This window comes from Sturnus vulgaris, chromosome Z, assembly GCF_052056855.1.
Source record: "Sturnus vulgaris isolate bStuVul1 chromosome Z, bStuVul1.hap1, whole genome shotgun sequence".
Classification (NCBI taxonomy): domain Eukaryota; kingdom Metazoa; phylum Chordata; class Aves; order Passeriformes; family Sturnidae; genus Sturnus; species Sturnus vulgaris.
In genome coordinates this window covers 47813907-47835786 of record NC_142283.1, presented here as the reverse complement: position 1 = coordinate 47835786, position 21880 = coordinate 47813907, and the positions used below count along the sequence as shown (strand labels likewise).

General features: G+C 40.0%; 1 protein-coding gene and 1 non-coding gene across 2 annotated transcripts; both read right to left on the bottom strand.

The window, feature by feature from the left end:
* Positions 1–570: 570 nt before the first annotated feature.
* HAUS6 (HAUS augmin like complex subunit 6) lies at positions 571–21876 on the bottom strand. The gene is made up of 17 exons (XM_014871401.2): positions 21692–21876; positions 20552–20647; positions 19759–19831; positions 17966–18095; positions 17246–17393; positions 13989–14054; positions 13814–13865; positions 13450–13623; positions 12668–12849; positions 11956–12085; positions 11315–11396; positions 9440–9530; positions 8121–8205; positions 7281–7460; positions 6301–6433; positions 4976–5957; positions 571–1318 (listed from the first exon to the last, which is right to left on the bottom strand). Exons 1-16 carry the CDS (start codon positions 21829–21831, stop codon positions 5008–5010), a joined length of 2712 nt encoding a protein of 903 aa, XP_014726887.2. The 5' UTR covers positions 21832–21876; the 3' UTR covers positions 571–1318; positions 4976–5007.
* On the bottom strand, positions 8279–8410 carry LOC148219833 (small Cajal body-specific RNA 8). The gene has a single exon (XR_015799711.1).
* Positions 21877–21880: the final 4 nt, after the last annotated feature.

Sequence of the window (21880 nt, the reverse complement as noted above, 5' to 3'; positions counted from 1 at the left end):
AGGACACTCCTCTGGAAGGTCATGGCACCAGCGCACGCCTCGCACCCACCGGCTCCTTCCCGCTGGTGCCGCGCCGCTCCACCAACACAACCTAGCACCACCACCACGTTCACCATTAAACCATGTGAAGTGCCATATCCACACTTTTTTTCACTTCCAGGGATGGTGGCCTCACCAATTCCCAGGCCAGCCTGTCACAGTACTTTATAACCCCTTCCATGAATAAATTTTTCCTAATATGTAAATATCCTTCGTAGAACTTGGGGCCATTTCCTCTCCTCTGTCCCTTTTCACAGAGTCTGCCATGACACTGATGCCCACCTGGCGCTTGTCAATGTGGAGAACAGCTGATTCACTGTCTGACCAACATGTAAATTGGCTATTAAGCAGCACTTCCCTCTTATCTGCTAGCGTACACAGCCATATTATACATATTACAGCTTCGACAACCACCTATATGCCTTTTCATAGAGCCTGTCAAATTCCGCTTTATAAGGAAAATAACAAATACAAGTGAAGCTTCTTCTTAAAACCCAAGGCAACTGTTTTGGTGAAAGGAGGAAGACAATCCAGAGCAGAATAACAATTTTATTTAACAATGCCTCTAAACACATTAGGCTAGGAGTCAGTACTTCTAGAAAAACTTTACCTCTTGGAATCTCAAGTTGTACTTTCTCACCACAGGCTCTATTCCCTGTTACAACACAACATAGTAAGTGCATGTCAGTTGTTAAAATCGAGTAGCATTAACAGTACCACAGGCAATAAATTTTTATAACTTTAGTGTAAAGCATTTATTCCATAATATAGCTAAATATGCACTCCAGCAAAGTTGAGAAAAAGGGAACAGCCTCTATCAACAGGTAGAATTGATGGCAATATAGACCAGAAGTCTCAGTAAGAGAGATGAATGCAGTGGAATGCAGAACACCAAGTAAAATTTTAATTTGTTGGGTCGAGGGTTAGGATGGGGTATGAGATGTGGGTTAGGAGCAAATGATCAGATTTCACTCTTTCTCCTTTGACATTTCATTTTTTCATTTTCTAGGGTTATGCCATTTACTCAACATCTGCTGTTTAAAATATGCTTGAAAAGGAAATATAGTTCTGTATATAAATCATGGGCTGTACATAGAACGCCACAGTGTACGATATGAAATTGGCAGTGCCAGAGCAGACAAGTGACACTTTTAAACAAGGATACTGGAATAGTCTCCACCAAAAAGAGTGTAACTTCCCAATCTAGACAATGCTGATTTACAAATTCCATCCTGATGAAGGTTCCTTCGTGCCCAGCTTCTAACTCAACTGTTCTTATCTGAAAGAGAAAACATACTAGTTTGCACTCAACTATTAAGACAGAAACACTTTAAGTTGTTTCACATATATTAATAAAGCATATATGAAATGGTACTCTAATTTTGGTAAGTGCTCTAATCAGTTGCTAGCAACACAGCTAAAGTTCTGAATGAAACCTATATTGCAGAAAGCTTGCACAAAGAAATAAATTTCACTACTCCTTGAGACTAGTTTATATGAAACTCCAAGTACTTCATTAAATCACAGAATCACAACACAGTTAGCACTGAAAAGGACCTCTGGTGATCATCCAGTCCAACGCCCCCACCAAGGCAGGGTCACCTAAAGCAGGTTACACAAGAAATGTGTCTACGTGGGTTTTGAGTGTCTCCAGAGAGGGAGACTCCACAACCTCCCCAAACAGCTGTTCAGTGTTATGACACCCTCAGTGTAAAGAATTTCTGCCTGAAGTTCTTGTATTGCACTGTTTGTTTCGTAAGCTGTACTGTTATATATTGAACTGAGGAAATGGTTTGCCCTCCATCTCCCCGGGTCTTGTGAAGTTGGTTCATCCCTCCCTTAGCCCCTCCCCTCGGCAGTGTCCCATTGGTCCCGGCTCTGTTCCTCCCCACCCCTTTCCCTCAGTTTAAAGCTGCCCACCATCTTCCCTCTCTCTCCTTTTGCCATGTGGATGCTACAATAAACTGTGGACATCTTTACCGAAGGGAGAAAAGAGCCTCCTTTGGTTTCTTATCTTTGTCTGTGAGGATTTCCCATCTGCCTCTGGTCCAGAGCTAGCCAGAGGGACCAGAGAGAAAAGGGAATTACTTCACAAGTTATGGTGGAATTTCTTGTGCTTTTGTTTATGGCCATTGCTCCTTGTCTCTGGGCACCAATGAAAAGTCTGGCACCACCCTCCTGACACCCACCTTTGAGATATTTCTATCTATTGATGAGATCCCCACTCAGTCTTCTCTTCCCCAGACCTAGCAGATCCAGCTCCCACAGTCTCTTCTCATAAGAGAGAAGCTCCAGACCCCTGATCATCCTTGTGGCTCTCCACTGGACCCTCTCCAGTAGCTCCTTGTCTCTCTTGAGGAGCCCAGAACTGGACACAGCACTCCAGGTGTGGCCTCACTAGGGCTGCGTAGAGGGGCAGGATCACCTCCCTGCACCTGCTGGCCACACTCTTCCCAGTGCACCCCAGGACACTGCTGGCCCTCCTGGCCACAGGGGCACTGACAGCTCACAGAGAACTCATGATCCAGCAGGAGCCCCAGGTCCTTCTCCACAGAGCTGCTCTGCAGGAGGTCAGCCCCAGCCTGTGCTGGCACTTGGGGCTGCTCCTCCCCAGGTGCAGGACCCAGCACTTGCCCTTGTTGAGCCTCATTGGGTTTCTCTCTGCCCAACCCTCCAGCTGATCCAGGTCCCATGGAATGGCAGCAGAGCCTTCAGGTGGATCAGCTACTGCTCCCAGGGTCATCAGTAAACTTGCTAAAGGTGCATTTGATCCCTTCCTCCAGGTCATTGATAAACAAGTTGAGTAAGACTGGTCCCAGTATTGATTCCTTGGGAATATCACCGACTGCAAGCCTCCTGCTGGACTCTGGTCCACTGATCATGACTCCCCGAGCTCTGCCTTCAGCCAGCTCTTCATCCACCTCACTGTCCATTCCTCTAACCCACATTCCCTAAGCTTCACCTATGATGACGTTACAGGAGACAGTGTCACAACCTTGCCAAAATTAAGGTAGTACTGATACCATCCGATCCATGAAGATGGACACCCAAACTGATGACTGAGATGTAGTCTGAGCTCTGGGTGGCAACCCGAGACAAGAGGCTGTGAACTGCCAAACTTTAGGATATCAAGGGGCATGAAGATGGGCGACAGCAGCCAGGTGAATGGACACTGAGACCATCAGAAGCTGAGAACTGCCTACCTTTTGGATAACGAAAGAGATGAAGACTGGTGACACCATCTAGGTGGATGGACACAGAAAGTGGGGACAGAAGCTGAAGACTTGTATGCAGGGAGACTGAGGATGTAAAAGATACAGGGTTCCCTTGCTGGAGTCCTGCTCAGAGGCACCAGCTCAAGCTGTTTCTGTATTACTGCACTGTGAATAAATGGCTTTATGGACTGAGACATCTGAGACACCACTAAGGGAAACCTGGGGTCGAACCTGTAAGGGAACCTGGTCTGACTGCATGTGAGTGTGGGCTGTGTGAGGAGTCAAGCAGGGCACTGGAGTCACCCACTGCGAAGGGGCTTCACTCCCAACAGTGAAAGTCTCTGACTTTGGGAATGTCACTGCCAGACAGTCTCATGAATGGCCAGACTGGGAAGTTTCTTTAACAGCCAAGAATATCCACTGCTCTCCCCTAGCCAACTCATTCTGCCATGTCATCTCAGAAGACTATTGGTATAGTATTATTTCCACTTTTCTACTCCCAATAGCCATCCTGACTCCTTGGTGAATCCATCCTGAATATTCCTGATGATGTACATTTCTTCTACACGCTTGGTGATGTTCTTCAGAGTGGTCTGTTCCACCACCTTTCCAGGGATGATGCTGAGGTTGACTGGCCAGTAGTTTCCTGGCTCCTCCTTGCTGCCCTTTTGGAAGAGGGATGCAACGCTGGTTTTCATCCAGTCATCAGGCACCTCCTGTTCTCCATTTTTCAAGCATAATGGAGAATGGCTTAGCAACAGTATCTGCCAGCTCCCTCAGCATCCATGGGAGCATGTCATTGGAGCCCATAGATTTATGGGCATTAAGTCTGTCTAGCTGACCTCTAACTGAACCCTCTATGACCAGCAGCAAGTGCTCCTTTCTCCAGCCTTCCTCTTATGTCTGGTGTCTAGGATTCCTGAAGAACAGCCTCAGCAGTAAAGACTAAGGCAAAGAAGGCATTCACTAATTCCACCTTCACAGTGTCTTCCATCACCAGGACACCCATCTGCTTCAACAATGGCCCCAACACTTTTCCCTAATCTTTGTTTTCCTGCTTATGTACTTATCATTGACATACCTTGCCAGAGTCAATTCCAAGTGGGCGGTGGCCTGCCTCATCACATCCCTGCATACCATCTGTTTTCATGGAAGTCCTCCATTACTAGTTCATTTTTATCAATCCATTTCAATAGTTTAACCTCACATATAACTAAATACTGCAATACTGGTTAAACAATTGGCACTTATGTTGGAAATGGAATAAGGGGATAGGCAGGCTGGAATGCAGGATAAAAACTCGCTGAAGTTTCAGTGACCATGACACATTTCTAAATAGCCAAATTTGTTCGGAGTAAACACAAAGCTTCAAACTATCTTTGTGAATTCTCAAAATCTAACTTCAGATTATTCAAACTCTAACTGCAGATTGCAGTTAATGCACCTTAAGGCTTTTTTCTTTTTAAACAGGTCCAGATTATGGCATAAAGTTAGATGAACATCTTCTCTCATACTTCAAAGATGCTGGTAGAACTTCTACAACTAAAGGAAGCATGTTTCCTTTATTTTTAATGTCTCATCCTCTATGAGGAATAAGCATACAAATAATTTATTTCCTTCCACTTCCACAGCACAGTTCAACTACTCAGAGGTTATTCATGGTAGTATAACCAGTGACAGAATGGACAAAATCTTGATGCATAAAGAACACAGACACTTACCCTTCAACTTATGTAGTAAGTCTAATGGTACTTCATGTACCATCTATCTGTTGACATGATACCACCAAAGATGATAGGGAATATTTGGCTTCAGTAGGAGAGTTTGGCAATGGCATCTTGGTAAATCCTTCATCTGTGGAAGGCTCATCATCATTTTCCTCTCCTTCTTCTGGTATCGTAAATAGTTCAGCTCTACAATATTCCCATCTGTCTCTACTACGTATTTGATAGTTCAGCTTCTCTTCACTTTTAGATGCAGTCTTTTTTGGCACTTCATGTGAGTTGGACAGGGACTGTGTATCTAGGTCCGATTTTTTTTTAATATCCTCATCATTTTCAGAGTCACTTGTTGAATTTTCACTGTCCATTCTAAAAAAAGAGGAGTCTGAGTCTCCAGATATGCTGAGATCTATATCACATTCTGGAAGTGTCTCACCCAATATCCCCATGTCAGTAGTTTCATGACTGATAGAATTTAATGCAGATACTTTCTGGCACAGCATCTTATCCATTAGAAAACTGCGAGAGTGGTCTGAAAGTAGTCTATTTGTTTTACTACCACTTTTCAAACAAGTATCTGGAATATTAATGCTCTTCTCTAAATTTTGCGAAGTCTGGCTTAGATCTCCGACAGAACTTCCACTCAAAGGAGAACAATCTAGTTTCTCAGAGTCAGTTTTCTCACTTTCTTGAATTCCAGATGTTTTTGAACCTGAAGACTCAAATGTATGACTTACGCTCACCTGCTCCTGAAAACTAGATTCTGTAGATCTTAATTGAGACTTCTTTTCTGACAAAGGAGGATCCAAGTCAGATACAGGAGATGCATGTTCAGAGCACACAAAGGTAGAGTCCACCTCCTCCTGCATACAGGTAGCATTCATTGCAGAATCTTCTGTCACCACTTGAGTTGAGGACAGTTCTAGCTCTAATGAGTCGTCAGTCTGAATAGCTTTTCTCCACGAACTTCTAATTTCAGTAACTAAATGGAATAAACCAAGGTAAAATTTTAGTACTTTCAACCAGCCTGTTTTTATTCTGTTCCCTCAGTGACATAAGCAATCTAAGAGGGAATATGTACAGCTGCTTTGTAAAGTTTATGTTTCCTCAACACAAAGGGGATTCTATGTAACAAAAAAAATCTCTCAAATTTAATTCACAGTATTCACATCTTATTAGGTCTACTGTGTTGTGTTACAGAGTGAGCCATTAAGAAAATATGCAACATCACTGAAATAATTACCTTTTTCTTCTTGTGTGACATGTCAACAAACTAACCACATTTTTTAATCAATGAGCATTTAAAAACAGAGTTTCAAACTCACGCAGATTTTCTGGAGTTCGGGGTATTTGTTTCCTTGTTAAAAATGGGTTACAAGACAGTGAGCTAATGAGATCATCTAATGCCATTCCTTGTTCTTCACCACTCTCAGGTGACTCACACACTGACTTTGCAATCTGTAGGATATTAGAGAACAGCAAGTTCTGAGAAAGCAAAATTATAACCTCTTCATTTCTATCCGTTATGGTTCAAAATAAATCTCATTCTCCAAATTATCTGGAGAATTTGGAATATAAGAACTTTTCTGTTATTTACTACTTAGGTTCACAATAACCATAGTATCCTACAAACACAAAATGAAGATAAGGGACTGAAATCAGGTTCAATTCTCAGTTCACTTATCAACTGCGAATCCACTTTTCAAATAAGAAAGTGTGCTCACATAGAATATATTTAAGACATTAGCCAAGAACTTCGTAAGCATGAAGAGATATATTCAAAGACATCAAAAACTTTAGCAGGTGAAAAGTAACTATCATTTCAATGAAAAATGCAATTTACTTTCCAAAGAAAGATGTGGCACATTTTACAGTAACTCTTGTGAAGGAATTCCTCAGTCAAATATTAAATACAATACCTTTAAGGAAAATTACTTAGATTCCTGCTTAAAATTACCAAGTCCCTGTTAAATACTTAACCTATATAACTTAAGAATTCAACAGTTATTTTTGTTTCTGAATATATGCAGTGTACTTCAGATTGAAATGCAATCATACTATACTTCTACTGAACATGCTATTCACCTTCACCTTGATTTTTAAGTATAATACCTGCACAATCTTCATGCTTTCAGTGTGTACTTTATCAGTCCACTCTAAAATTCCGTGACTCTGATAACTATCTAACAGAAAAAGGTAACCTTCAACGTATGTGGATTACAAGAGACATTTTTTGTTATAATTAGTGGTTTGTTGCCTGAACTTAGTGATCATTTACTTAAAAACAAACAAAAAAATTACTAACCTCTTCTGCCAGTTCATCTCTGGCTTTCTCAAGAAGGTAATCTTTTTTCACAGGAGACTTTGTCCGGATAACATTTTTGCCTACATTCTTCTCCATTTCTGAAGTGGGGAATTCTTCCTTTCCATTTTTTAAGATTTTTGGAGATGGAGATTTTTTATTTCCCACACAAGTACGCAAGTTCTAGAGGAATACACAGGAATTATTAGTAATTTTAAAATCAAGCAAGGATATTAGCATGAACCACTGTAAAAATTCTGAACTGCAATGTCCCCAGTATTTAGTAAAAAAAAATATTTCAGTCTTAAATTCTAACTAAATACAAAATATTTTTACAACTGTATTCAAAGTAGGACCTAAGTAGTGACTAGGATAGGTGTAACATACAACACAGATGACTCATTTGCAACTACCTTGATCACAGTACAGTGAACAGTTGTGCAATAGACAACTGTACATCCAAGCTGCTTTTACATCATTTTAACCCTTAAATTTCATTTACAACTTAAAGAAACAAATTCTGACCACTGCTTACATCAAAAAGACTTTCAGCAAGGAGGTAATCAGTCACACACTATGTTATACAGGATGTCAGATACAAGGGCATCTCCTTCCTACTGTTCTTTCCTAAAACTAATGAAGTTACTGAGAGTTAGCTTTTACAATTTTGCCAGACTAACTCAAGTGTGTAAAAATATTGCTCAAAAAAACCCCCTAAGCCTCATAGAACAAAGCAAAGTCCCCCAAAAACCACCCCCAAACCCTTTTCCACAAAGTCCAAGTTTCAACCAATATAAAAAGGACACGTCATAAGTTTAGCTTATTTCAAAGATAGAAACTTACATTTTCAATTAACAGGTCTCCATTTTCAGATGCTTCTGATGATGACCGCACTGATGAGCATCTCAAGAAGGGAGAGAGGAAGTCACTAGATAAAAAAAACTCAATTATTTTAGAGACAAATTAAACAACTGGAATGAACATCTTAGAAGGCTGTTATATATTGTGTGCTCCGTATCTGTCCGTTACGATTTCCCTCAATTCGTCCCGGTCATCAGAAAGCAATTTTTACTATAGGGAGAACAGTGTGACAATTAGAGCAGCTTTAGCTCTAGTTGTGTATCAGTCTCCCAGAAACAGTAAATTAATAAACTAAAAATTAATTGATTAGCACACAGAAAAAGAATAGATTTTTCAATATGATTGTAAACAAGTCTTCTATATTCTGCTATAACAGATAACTGGAAGGTCTTCTGCAGACTTGACAACATTCTTTGTCCTATGTAGTCTTTGACTGAAGCATTTCTGGCGTACACAGGTCTGTTCCTATATAAACTTGCTGATATTTAACCATCGCCTGGCTACCAAAAACTTTAGCCTTATCACTTCTGGTAAATTTCGTGCCAATTGCATAGCTCTCAAAACTGCACAGTCCTCACTTGATAGGAAAAGCACAGCTTAAAATGTTTTTGATGTTACCTATCTGTAGCCTCAGAGGCCAACAAACGTCCTTGCTGCATGAAGTCACTGAAAGAAATCCAGGACTTAACTACTCTGACAGCCTCTGAGACTTATATGCAACAACATCTACTGATGTCTAAGAATGGATAGCATTTGTTAACTCTCTTGGTCTCTTAGTAGGCAACGCTGAAGCATTTGTAGGAGTCATATTATGAAAGACAGCATTATTCAAAAGGTCATGAAATATTCCTGGACTAAGCAAATGACAAAAGGCAAAAACTTTCTAGGATACCATTGTTCTGTGTCTAACCCCTTGCTGGTAATGTAGCAAGAGTAGCTACAGAAAAATGTGACTGTAACTCAAGAAGAGTAATGAACTAAGTCTTGTAGAGAACGCTTCGCCTGAGAAACAGAAGTTTGTTCTCTGTCTCTTGAATCTTAGAATATAGCTAAAAAAGCAAGAAAAAAACTTTGAATTTGACTGCTGTTCCTCCTACTCAGCAGCAACCAATTGATCAATCTGTCATCAGCTGGAGAACGAAGTAGTTACTTTAGGACTATATTGCTAAAATAAGTTGTTGTGATGTAAGGAGTGGGCTACTGAAATATTCCATTAAGACTCGAGACGCAAAATATTTAAGTTCAAAAAGTAAACTTCTACTTTTTCTACTGCTTTTTTATCAAATTCCCAGTAACCATACCATCTTGAGGGTACTAATGTTGTATCCTTCATGTCTTCCAAAGCCCCATCATTCTTCCCATGGCATTCTTCATGGCAAGAGTCATGATTATCTAAAAGAGCAACTCAAAAGTTTTAATATTGCTTCTAGTTTCTTCACTTAGGCTTCAAATGTGACACAGCTCATCCACAGTACTTCTATAGATTACTCACTGGATGGATTTTATGAACACTTCAAGAAAAATAAATCAATACATAAGCAGGATACTACTATCAATTCTTTTGGTCAGGCAGTACCTGCAGCCACAGATGCCCCCAGCAGCGAGCATCACTATCTGTTGTTCCTGAGCACGTGCTCAAGAAGCATGATTCTGTCTGCTGCCCTGCACATATCAATCAGACTTTCTACCTTCCTCCAAACTACAATCCCAGACACATCATCATTATCCCCTCCTCTCCACATACACCTCAACTGTGTGGCAAATCAATTCCACAAAGCACAATTCCACCCACCTTTACCTCAGCTGCATTAATCAATAAACATCTCTGTAGATATATTCATCCTTCTTGCTGCCTCAGTTCAAGCAAGGCGAAGCTTTGCGTAAGTAAATGTTACAGAAGTACATGTTTTCAACACATACCTCAGTCACAGACTGTCTAGAACAATGTACTAACTCTGGCACATCTTGTATACACAGCCAAAGTTTAACCTCAGTAGATATCTACTAATCTTAAATTTCAGCTTCTGCAGGGACAAATGGCTATCACATTCAACTCAACACATCAAAAATCCAAGCTCACTTCCAGCAGTTAGGAGAGATCAGTATTTTGCTTTTGGAGTTGACCCCATTAACAGGCAGAAGTTAAGTTTTCTTAGTAGTCTCCACTAATGCATCGTAACCACAGAGTAGAGAATGTCACAGAGGTATCACTTTGTCTCAAGCTTTCTGATTCTACCAGCTCACAGCATCATTGTACAGTGCTTCAACATTTTAAATTTTTGAAGGCGAACTATGTTCCAAATCCAGTTCTGTAGTCTTTCCTCTGCAGCTCCTAGCCTTATATCCACATACATTCATTCAGATGGCTGGAGCAGTACTTTCATCTTTGTAACCAAAAGGATCTTCTCGCCATTGTTTAGAATCTTGAAATTCCAATACACATCTGCTATGCCATTTTTCCTAAGAGGGACTGCAAATGACATGATTCAAGCAGTCTTCCTCTTTGCTTTATAGCTTTTAGCTTGTAACTCTGTACTAGTGACAGTCAGGATTTGGTCAGTAAGTAATATCAGGTCACTCAGTAAAACATCATCAGATCATCAGCCAATTAACATGTGCAACAACTATGCCTGATCAAAGTGAGCTTTGACCAACACTGTTAACCTAATGACTAAATGCAACCAACACAGATCAAGCGAAGTCTTGATCAAATGCCATGGTTACTAAGGAATAAAGTGTTTCAGAATGCACCAGAGAAAGACAGCTACCTGGGAGGACACCTTCAATTTCTTTTCCTTGATGGTCAATGGGAAAAGTTTTACCTTCCTTCTCTCTTTATTACTCCTCCAAACTGAAGTAACCTTTACTGCTAGACTAAATGTATTCTCTAGAATCCTTGAATAAACCTTTGTACAAAGACATCTGCATCTTTTGTGCAAGAACAACAAAATACCAAACAGCTCAGCACTGGATTTTTGCCAAGCTTCACAGAATCTCCAAGATAATACGAAGTTGAAAAATGAAAGACAATTTTGGCAGAGAGTCATTCAGAATCAATTACCACAGACTATCAAAGACCATCTGCAAATGCAAGAAGGGAGCCTTTTTGACTCCACAAAACTTTTAACAATTGTGGCAGTGAGGGAGAAGGAAAAAAGCTTCTCCTGTGCACCCACCTGAAAATGACTGACCAAAGACACTGTCTTCATCTTCGTCTGAAGAACTAAAACATTGGAGCGATGAAGCCTCCAAAAGTTGCTTTCAAAAGGAAAAGTTACATAATCAGGCAGAAAAAGTCAGTTTATCAACAGCAATTAGCAGACAGTTATTTAAAACAGCTTTTCTGCAAAACAGCTGTCAGACTCAACATGAAGTTTCTCCTCTCTGCTGGGTAGCTACAACAGGCGTATAACCTCTGTCAGCACGAGCATAAAAATGGAAATGATTATTCGTTCATCAAGTACATTTCTTTCAAAGGGGAAAACAGAAATAAGCAAATATTCAGACTGAACATAGAAATGCTCAGCTTCCACAGGTGGATGGACAGAAACAAAAAAAACCTCAATCTGCTCACTCTTATGCCAATCTACCATCTCAACATCTCCAGTGAGTACATCAGAGATCATGAAGTCAAATGTATTTTCTTTAAGAAACACTACTTCTTAAAGCAGAATCAGGTATACTGCACTATGTGAGTCCTCTAACCTTACATATAAAGCTGAAGTGTTGCAACAGAACACACTAGTTTAGACCTACATCCTCTCTCACCTTCACCCTTTTCCCTTTCTCAGAATCAGATAAAATAAAGACTACTTACTAGATCATCTCTAATGATTAAATTTAAAGGACACTGGCCAAGAATCGTTTTCCACTTCGATTCCCAGATTTCCTCTTCTCTGGAAGTAGACTGAAGGTTTGGCTCACAATGTTGTTGCTTTGTGCTTAGACTGTAACATATCAACATGGAAAATGAAGACAATGTTGGTAATGATAACAATTCTACATAAAGAAGGAAAGTATTACATTTTCTGCCTTATCCTGACAAACCCTTGATAGGTACCAATTTATTTATACATACCCTAAGAACTGAAATTCACAAACAAAAAAAACCTGATGCTGGGTAGTCTTCATGTTTCTTACAGCAGAAGTGGAAAAACTACACTAAAACATATACACAATAAACATTTTAAATTTCCCTAAACCAGTTAGTTACAGATTAAAGTTTTAAAAATCTCGTAATTTATCAATGCAACAAGACAAAAAGAAGCAAAAATCAGATCAGCAAGCAAATGAGATCCCCACGAACAAAGACTAAAATATTAATGAAACAAAGGCAAAAAGCTGAAGTTAACTAGAGAAGAATCTCAAAAAGTCATAAAAATAATTAAAACAAACAGTAGTTATCCAGAGGCACAAGAAAAAGACTGAACCAACATGTTTTTGCTGTAGCATTTTTCTAGAAAAGACTCCAGTAGACATGATCCTACCATTTAAGAGAAAGCAATTAGAGAAAATTTCCCAATAATTACCTTTTTGTGTTCAACTCCTGTAGTACCTTCCTGTAGAATGTAACTATGTCCTCAATTCTAAGAAGTGTTTTTAATTCACACGGACAATGTTCATCTCTCAATGTCATCAGGGCTTCATTTAGCAACTGAATAACTGTTAGGAAATTCAGTTTTCCACCTTCATACAAATTTCCTGTACAAAACTTGAAGTAGAGCAAGCAATAAAAAAAAATCATTAGTAAACAGTACCAATATCAGAAAGTTATGTCTTCTGTAGTCAGAATCAGGACACCGTATAAATTATACTTAGATTCAGGTCCTGACAGTTTCATTTTCCAAAAAATCCATTCTATGTTACAGTGCTACAATCCAAGAAAACTTCAACCGATGAGGTATTCTGGTTGACCACTGCCCCAAAAGATACAGCACAAACAACACAAACGCCATAACTGAACATCACCATATACTGTAGAATGGAAACAAAAGCCAATTAGCTGAAGCACCAGTTAAACCAGTCAACATAATTTTAATGTCTTGGCAACAAAAAAGTCAAATACTATAATTAGACTTATCAATGTATTTACTAAACTGAAAAACCTAATGGGTTAGACATAACAAATACAAAACAGCATTATAATAACAAGAAATCTTTGCATATGAATTATACGTATTTCACGCATCCTCCCACATTCATCCTCTAATAATCCATTAAGGACTTGTTTAATTTTTTAAGGTATTTAATTGCATCCCGGAAGACTATGTAAAAGCAGTTTAGCAATTTAGCAAGGACAAAAACCACTTACGCCATATTTATTACTTTCAACGGTGTAAGTCAACAACTCTGGTACACTCAAAACAACATCAGTTCCATTTAGAATACATGGGTTAACACAGTCTTCAAGTACAAAATCCACAACTTCCTTTTCCTTTTTCAGAGATGTAAGCATTTCCACTATAAGTGTCCACATACTGCGGACCTTAATAGGAAAGGACAAAAACAGTGCATTAAAATGTTTGATGTAATACCTATAACAACAGAGTATGAAGGCAGATGAGAAAGTGCTAGCATAATCACTGATAGACAAGTGCCAATAACATTATCTGACAGTAGGTGGTGCAGAAATGTTACAATTCAACACACTGCCACAGCAGGAACAAAATGCTCACCTTCTGAATTCTCTCAGTTGTGTCATTTTTGTTTTGGTCATTTTGTTTCATCCTATATGCACATGCAAAAGAAAAGTTCAAGTGGACTACAGTGAAATTATAGTTCATATTTCATAAAACTGAGCATCTAATCTATTTCTTACATCCTAACTTAGTTACAAGGAAAAACACTTACCTGCTAAACTGCTCCTGCACAATTTGATATTCAGACTTTGTCTGTTGTATTTCTCCAATTAAAACCCTAGGAAAAAATTCAACAGCTAGCACAGGTTTATCAGAATTGCTTACAGTCACTAACCAACTGTGTCCATTCTTTCCAAATCTACATACTGAGGCAGTTTTTTCTTACATCCAGCAGCAATAAGTAAGTTACTGTAAGTATCTATTATCAATGTGAACTACCAATATATTCAGCAATTCTACAGTACCCAAATCCCTCACTTTCAAAAGACCACAGAACAGAACACTGAAGTACAAGCAGCTGGACCACGGAACCTCTTTTGTCAAAGTGCTTTTATTGACATTTTAAGCACGTAACAACATAGTGGTTTTATTTTCAGAAATACTAGGTGCCTGAATAACGCTGCATTCAAAAGGATCTTCAGAGTTCTGATGCATTGTCAAGAATGAGAAAAAAACTATATAGATTTACATTTTTGAAGGGTATCACTCAAACAATAAACAGCAGTATTATTTCCTAAACAAGGTCACAGGAGACAGAGAATTAGAGAAATGAGGGAAGTTTAGGAGACTTTGACATCTGGAAATTGTATTTTTGAGCCTTCCATTGAAAGCAGAGCCTTTAATTATGCTACTCATCGTCATGTCAAACCAAGTCTTGAATGTTTCCAGGAACTGAGATTCCACTTCTGAGGGCAACATTTTTCAGTTTAATTGTTCTCACAAGAGATTTTTTTTTAAATCCAGAGGAGTTTTCCCCTAAACATCTTGGGCCTGTTGCCTTGTTTTGTCAGGACACATCTTTGTGAAGAGTACCTCCATATTTTCTACAACTACTTCTTAGATACTAAAACTCTGATTAAACCCCTACCTCTGCCTTTTTCAAGCTAAACAAACTAAATTCCTACAGCTTTTACTCATACATTTCATACTCTGCAACTCTCTAATCCACTGTAGTCTTCTGCTAGTATCTCTCCCACCTTTCACTCCCTACCTTCAAGTGGGCTGATCAAAACTGAACACAGTATTCCACATGTGGCATTAGAACTGCCAGCCCCAGCAAGCAACTAAGTACCACACAGCTGCGCACTCATTTCCCACCTCCCCAGCCTCACTAGAATAGGAAGAATCTTTAAAATGGGAAAATTTATGGGCTGAGGTAAGAGCAGTTTAATAATTTAAATAAAAATACTGTAACACAGATGGTAAAAGAGAGAAAAGAGTAAAACTGAATAAAAATGAATGATGCATAATACAACTGACCACCATCTGCTGACCAGTGCTCCTTCCCATACAACATGGTAGGCTGCTGGTCCATTAAAAGGACACACTGCTGACTCATGCTCAGCTTGTGGCCCCACACTACTTGCTCTTCTCATTCCTTTTATCAGAGCTATTCCCCAGGTAATCAGCCACAAACCTGTACTGCTACTGGGGACTAATCTCTCTCTCAGGTTTAGGACCTCGCACTGGTATTTGTTAAATCCCTACACAATTTTTGTTCTTCAAGTCTCCAGACCCAGCAAGATCTGTGAAATGCCTCCCCATTGCAATATATCTTCCTTCCTCACAGTTTGGCACCATCTGCAAGTTTGATGGGTTTGTATTCAAGCCTGTCATCCATACTCCTTAAGAAGACACAGCACCAGCCTCATAGGAACTCCACTCATAGACCAGTTAAGACTTTGAGACACTATCATCTTCTGAGCTCACCCCTTTAACTGGCTTTCTGTCTCTCCACGTAGGTCAGATCTGTTCTGAAACAACCTCAGGTAAGTATCTCTGTACTCTTGGATGAAAGCAATGAAAGCTTTGCTTTACCCTCTTCTGCTATCAGTGTTTTGTTGCTTCTTTCACCATTGGTTCTTGGCACAGAGACTGAGCTAATATTATTCCTAATTACATACTACAGGATTTTTCTTTTCAAGCTCTTAGCAGGCTCTTGGAGCTTTAGCTGAACTTTGGCCTTCCTAGCAACACTACTGCACACCTACATATTTCTGTATTTGTGTCTTGGAGTCAGTTCCTTTTACTATATTCTGTATGCTGCTACACTGTCTTAATCAGGCTGGTTCCTTGTTGTACCTGCTTGTTTTTTGTCTTAAGATGATCACACATGGGCTTCAGCAAGGATCTCTGACAGTATCCTATCACTCATGAGCTTTCCTGCTTTCCACAAGATACCTCCTACAGCTGCCTAGGCCAGTGGAAATACACTCAAATTAAAAGGCCAGTGTCATCAGTTTTCTTCTTGTCTTCTTCACATTTCCTTGGATTTAAAGTTCTACAGTCTTGGCTGCAGTGACCATAAGACGCCTGTAACATCTCCAAAGAAGTTTCTCTCATTTACACACAGTGAGTTCAAAAGAGTACCTTTCCTACTCAGCACACTCAATGATTGTATTACAAAGTCATCCCCTAGGTACTCCCATTTCCTGCATTGCTAATGCACCACTGAACTACTTTCCCAGCAGGTACCGGGTAAGCTGAAGTTCTCTCTAAGAATCAAGGCTAGCAGAAACATACCATGAGGTGTGCATCTCTGGAAGCTAAACCCTCATCCCAAGGCACGAAACATGAGCAATCTTCTTGTATACTACATGCTATAGTATATACTATACTATACTGTAGAATAATATATGCACTGACACTGCTCTTTCACCTTGTGCAACCCATTGCCCTTTTCTGCCATTTACTAAACAACTCACAACTGTCCATAACAGTATTCCAGTAATGTAAACTATCCCACATAAATTCTGTAAATTCCACTGATACATAACTCTATGCCTGCAGAGAAAGTTCCAGCTCTTGACATTTCTCAAGCTGAGAGTGTTTGCCATAAACATGAGCTAAGAATAGCATACTTTTGGTGAGATAATTAAGGTTTAAGTAAATAAAATATGTCTCACAGTCAATAAACAAAACCAAATGTTTCATCCTGAGAATGTTATATTTTAGGATACGACCCTTCAAAAGAAGTCATACTGCTATACATGTAGAATTCCCTATTTTTATGCCTAAGTAACATACAGCATCTCCTAAATTATTAATTTCTTTAGACTATTATGCTTCACAAGAGATCTACAAGCAGTAGAACTATTGATGAAAGAAGGTAAAGGGAGAAATATGGGAGGAGTTCAACAGAAGTTCCGTGATGTAAAGCATATACAGACTTTTCAAATCCTTGTAAAACACATACACATTAAGTCAGCTTTTATGAAAAGACTCCCTTTCTTTTAATGCACTACTTACTCTGCTTTTTTCCTATATTCTTCAAAAATAAAGTCTTCCTGTTGAAGCCTTTCCAGCAGTTTATTGTAAACAACTCTGTGTCTTGCTTTTGCTATGTACTTATTCTTAGGTCTCCGCATTACAGATGCAACAAAACGTTTACGAGTGCCTAAAATGGAAGTCAGCATTTGGATTACATTATTTGCTTTTAACAAATGGGACAACTTCCTAATCTAGATCAAACTGCAATAATCACAAATCAAGATGTTCATTTTTACCTGGATTGAAATATAGCATGCAGTGTACTGCCTCTTTTGTCTTTTTTTTTTTCTGTTGTATATATCTTCAGTCCCTCACGCTCACTCCCTCTCTTTCTATATTCTTTAGGTTACAATAATACAAGATGTCTGAAACAGACAGATCTGATCCTTCAAAATTCCTGAAGTTCCAAAAAAGAATAGTGTAGCCGTCCAATACTTTTGGACCAAACCACTGCTTGTGTCAGTAATGGCGCAGAGCATTGCACAGGTGAATCTTGGAACAAGACCCATAAGATATAGAGAGCAAAACCATCTACATTGTTCTATCAGTAGTAGCTCTGTGCAAATGTACAGAACCCTGTGAAAGGCTCCGTCTTGAGCATCCAACTAAGAACTCCCAAAAGCTCCTGTCATATATGAAAGACTTGACAGATTTACAAACATAACAAATGAAGCATTTATATTGTCCCATACAGCTTACCACGGAGCTTTTTCATCTTCTGAATCATTACGTATCTTGCAAAATGGTAGATCACGTGAACAAACTTAGCACCACCAGGACAAATGAGTGTGGAAGGTGCAATTCGTGGAACACATACTCCCTTTTGCTTCTAGAAAAGTACAATCGTTTTAAACACAAAATTAATCTAAGAAGTAAAGCATAAGCAACAACTATCAAAGACTTGTCTGCATACTTGTCCTAGGGTGATGTTACAGTGTTTGTATCTCCAATCGTGTGCTCTGATTATGTTTGGTATTATGTCCTGTGCTTCCAAGACTGACTCTGAAAGTGAAGCTTTGTTTTGTCTTGTTATCAGCCGGCTCACCTCCCCCATGGTCTATGTTTAGGAGAGGTTTTAGCTCGGCTTGCTTGCTTGCTCGCTTCTGCCTCTTTTTCTTTCCTTCGCTTTGCCCTTGCTTTTTGCTTATTAGTTAGCTCATCTAGGCAGTCCAACTTTTTCCCTGGACTGTTTTCTTTTCCACCCCGTCCCCTCCCTCTCCTGGATACCATCTGAACCTGTTCTGGACGGGGACCTGGGAAATCCCAAGAAACACCGGGAGTCTGCATTCTGTCACCTGCAGCAGTCATTCCCCAGCGCCAGAGACTGATAACTGAGCGACCGCTCGTCGGAAAGACTGAGTTTGTCATCCCTTCAGAACGGTGAAAAAGTTTTTTTGTCAGCTGGTGTTGTTTTTTTCCCCTGTGCTGGGGAGTGTCTTGCTTGTTAAATAAACAGGTTTTTTCTCCCACTCTTCTCTGAAGAAATTCTTCCCGAACCCGGTGGTGGGGAGGGAGAAGTCGTGGGGTTTGCTGTCTGGCGGCTCCTTCTGGAGGTTTTCCCCCAAATTTGCCCAAAACCAGGACAATACTAAAACGCTGCAGATTACCCACTAGCAAGCCTGATGCAAAGCTAAATAACCTTGCCACTGCAGTTGACACCTACTGTAGTCAGCAGAAGAGAATAAAACTTTTTTCAATGTTCCCAACACCAACCTAATTCAGAAGATGGTTTCAATGCAAAGACTGAAATCAGTATTTGGATAAATATTAAAAATTAATGCCCTATTCATTTCTAACTGGTAATCCCTATCTTTGAAAATACATTCACGTTTTCTTTCATATTTTCTACTAAAGTCATGAATTGGTGTATTTTAATCTTATTTAAAGATATTGCATCATTAGTTTTACCTTACCCACTATTACTAAAATAGTGTAGTGTTGAAGAACATAAAGATAAGATTTTTAGAACAATCATTAAAACAAAAGCAGAATAAGAAAGCAACATAATAATCAATGATACCTAAAGCAATCAGTTTTGCCTTGTCTTTAAAAAGCTTGCCTTACATTTTAGTCCCTTTCCCAATATACAAGAAAATACTACTAAGTTTTTCATGCATGTGAATCAGCTTTCACAATAATAAACACCTTCCCAGACAACTTAACACCCCTCAAGCTGAAGGAAGCTACTCTCACCTAGGACTAACAGACTCTCTAGATTTCCATTTAATCAAATACTGTTACCCAAAAGTAAGCCACAGCAGTTTTAGGACCCAGCTAGGTCTCTGTCTTATAAATTCCCAAAAGCCAACATCTTTTTTTCAAGCAAGTCCAAGATAAACTATATGGAAGAATATACTTCCATATAGTAAGCAAAACTGAATTCTTTGATTAAAGAATTCCTTATTTAAAACTCTGATATAAAACAGTTCCCTCAAAGAAATAAGGTCACAGAAACCTGCAGAGCATCAACTTCCATTTTTCATAATACTCACTGAAATTTCTCTTAGCCACGTCCAGCACTGCTTCCTAAATCTAGGACTTGGTAGTTTTCTGAGTCCAGATTGTCTTTTCATTTAAAAAGGATGAAGGAAAAAAAATAAGCCATGTCAAAATGCATTAAAATAGTCAGATACCTAATTAACCATTGTAAAAACAAGATTAAGACACAGATTTCTTTTTGATGACAAGCCAGAAAAAGAGGGGCATATACCCTAGACCAAGAATAGATAAAAGTTTGTTAAATGACAATGTTTTCTTTTCATAAGTTAATTACAGATTATCTCAGAGAGAGGTTTGTCTGTAGCTCTTTCTAACTCGGGGCAAGGGAAGAAGAAAAAAGAGAGGCTAGAACCCTGACCATTTTCATATCACTAGTCTTCCTCCTGCCAGGTCTTCAAACGCATAAGCTGAAACAGCTCTGTTATACTAAGAAAACCATTAAAGAACACAGGGTTCTTGCCATGTTGAAGGTCCTGGCAACAATCCATAAATGACAAATGTTATTTTCTGTTTGGTCAGAAAGAATGGGACAGGTAGATTATTTATCAGCTGTTAAAATTTATATCAAAGTTGCCAAGTAGCAGATAGTAACAGAAACAACTAATTAAGGCAAGGTTTCAGACTGACAAAGATGATTGACTGAGTTGTGATGAAAAGGAAGCAAATTCTCTGACTGCTCTTCTTCCAAAGCATTCCCCAAGAAACCACTTCCTTTCCCTCCAGCAACTGCATACAACATATTCTTAACTAAGGCCAAAGCACTAATCTCAGAAGCCAAACACTTACTTGAAAAGTTGTCTTGCACGGTGCTTATCCAGCTTAGTAAACAAAAAACGGGCAACGACAGAAAACGCTCTGCTGTTTGGTTTAGCAAACATATCCCTAATATACAAACGAACAGACACATCAGAAGTAGTTACAGTGACAAATTAACAGAGCATATTTACTGGCTGCTAAAGACTACAAAACAGTATTATGTTACAGATTAACTGAATGCTTTATTACCAATGTAAAAGAAGTATGCACCTTTCATCCTATTTAACATAGGTAAAATCCAGGGCAGCAACAAAAACAGTGTGGCCAGCGGCTCTAAGGTGGTGATTCTGCCCCTCTGTTCTTGTGAAACCCCTGGAGTGCTGCATTCAGTTTTGGTGTCCCCAACATAACAAGGGCATGGAACTGCTGGAGCGCGTCCAGAGAAGGGGCACGAAGCAAACTGGAGCACCTCACCTACAAAGACGGTGTGTGGAGACCTCATAACAACCTTACAGTATCCGACGGAGGCCCACAGGGAAGCTGGAGAGGGACTCTTAGTCAGGAATTGTAGTGACTGAACAAGAAGTAATGAGTACAAATTGAAAGAGGGAAAATTTAGGTTAGATATTTGGGAAAAAATCTTTACAGTGCCAGTAGTGAGGCACTGCAACAGGCTGCCCAGGGACGCTGCAGATACCCCGACCCTGGCAGTGTTTAAGGCCACGGCGGGTAAGGCCTTGAACAACCTGGTCTAGCGGGAGATGTCCCGGCCCACGGCGGGAATACGGGGATGGAATCTGTGTGGCGTTTTAAGGTTCATGCCAGCCCCCTAACAATCTACGATGGTACGACACAATTCCGGCAAAAGCGCTATCTTTCAAGGCAAGTTTTCAAAATACGCGCTACGAAGCCCCTAACCTTGCCTTCCCCACAGGACTGTGCGGGTGTGCAGGAGTTCTAACCATTCCTGGGTTTCATTTCTTCAGACAGTCTGAGATAACGTGGACCGCGGCGGCACTGCGAGCATTTCCCGGGCGCTGTATCTCCAGGGGCACCGGGCCCCTCGGGGGCCATGGCGAGACGCTCCCGCCTCGCGCTCCCGAGTGAGACGCGGGGCCCCGCTCGGACCCCCCTGCCCCCGCCCTCCCCTGGATCTCCCCTAGCACTAACCTCCCTAGTTTTACGCCATGGTGGATTTTCGGCTGAAAGCCCAAGGCCAGCAAATAAAGCCAAAGGTGATCACTCTCCCACTTGGTGTTGAAGGCAGCACCGTGCGGCGGGCGGGCAGCTAACCCCGTCACCCCCGCCATCTTCTCGAGCCCGCCAAAAACTCCCGCGCGCGGGCCCGCCCACACCACT

What these genes read in the sequence shown, in the direction of transcription:
- HAUS6 (XM_014871401.2), bottom strand. Translation starts at nt 21,831, where the DNA reads ATGGCGGGGGTGACGGGGTTAGCTGCCCGCCCGCCGCACGGTGCTGCC. An exon ending in CAGGAGTTGAACACAAAAAG is followed by an intron (nt 12,086 to 12,667) that starts GTAATTATTGGG and finishes GATATGTTACAG; the next exon opens with TCTAAGCACAAAGCAACAAC. An exon ending in TAATCATTAGAGATGATCTA is followed by an intron (nt 11,397 to 11,955) that starts GTAAGTAGTCTT and finishes TCCTTTTGAAAG; the next exon opens with CAACTTTTGGAGGCTTCATC.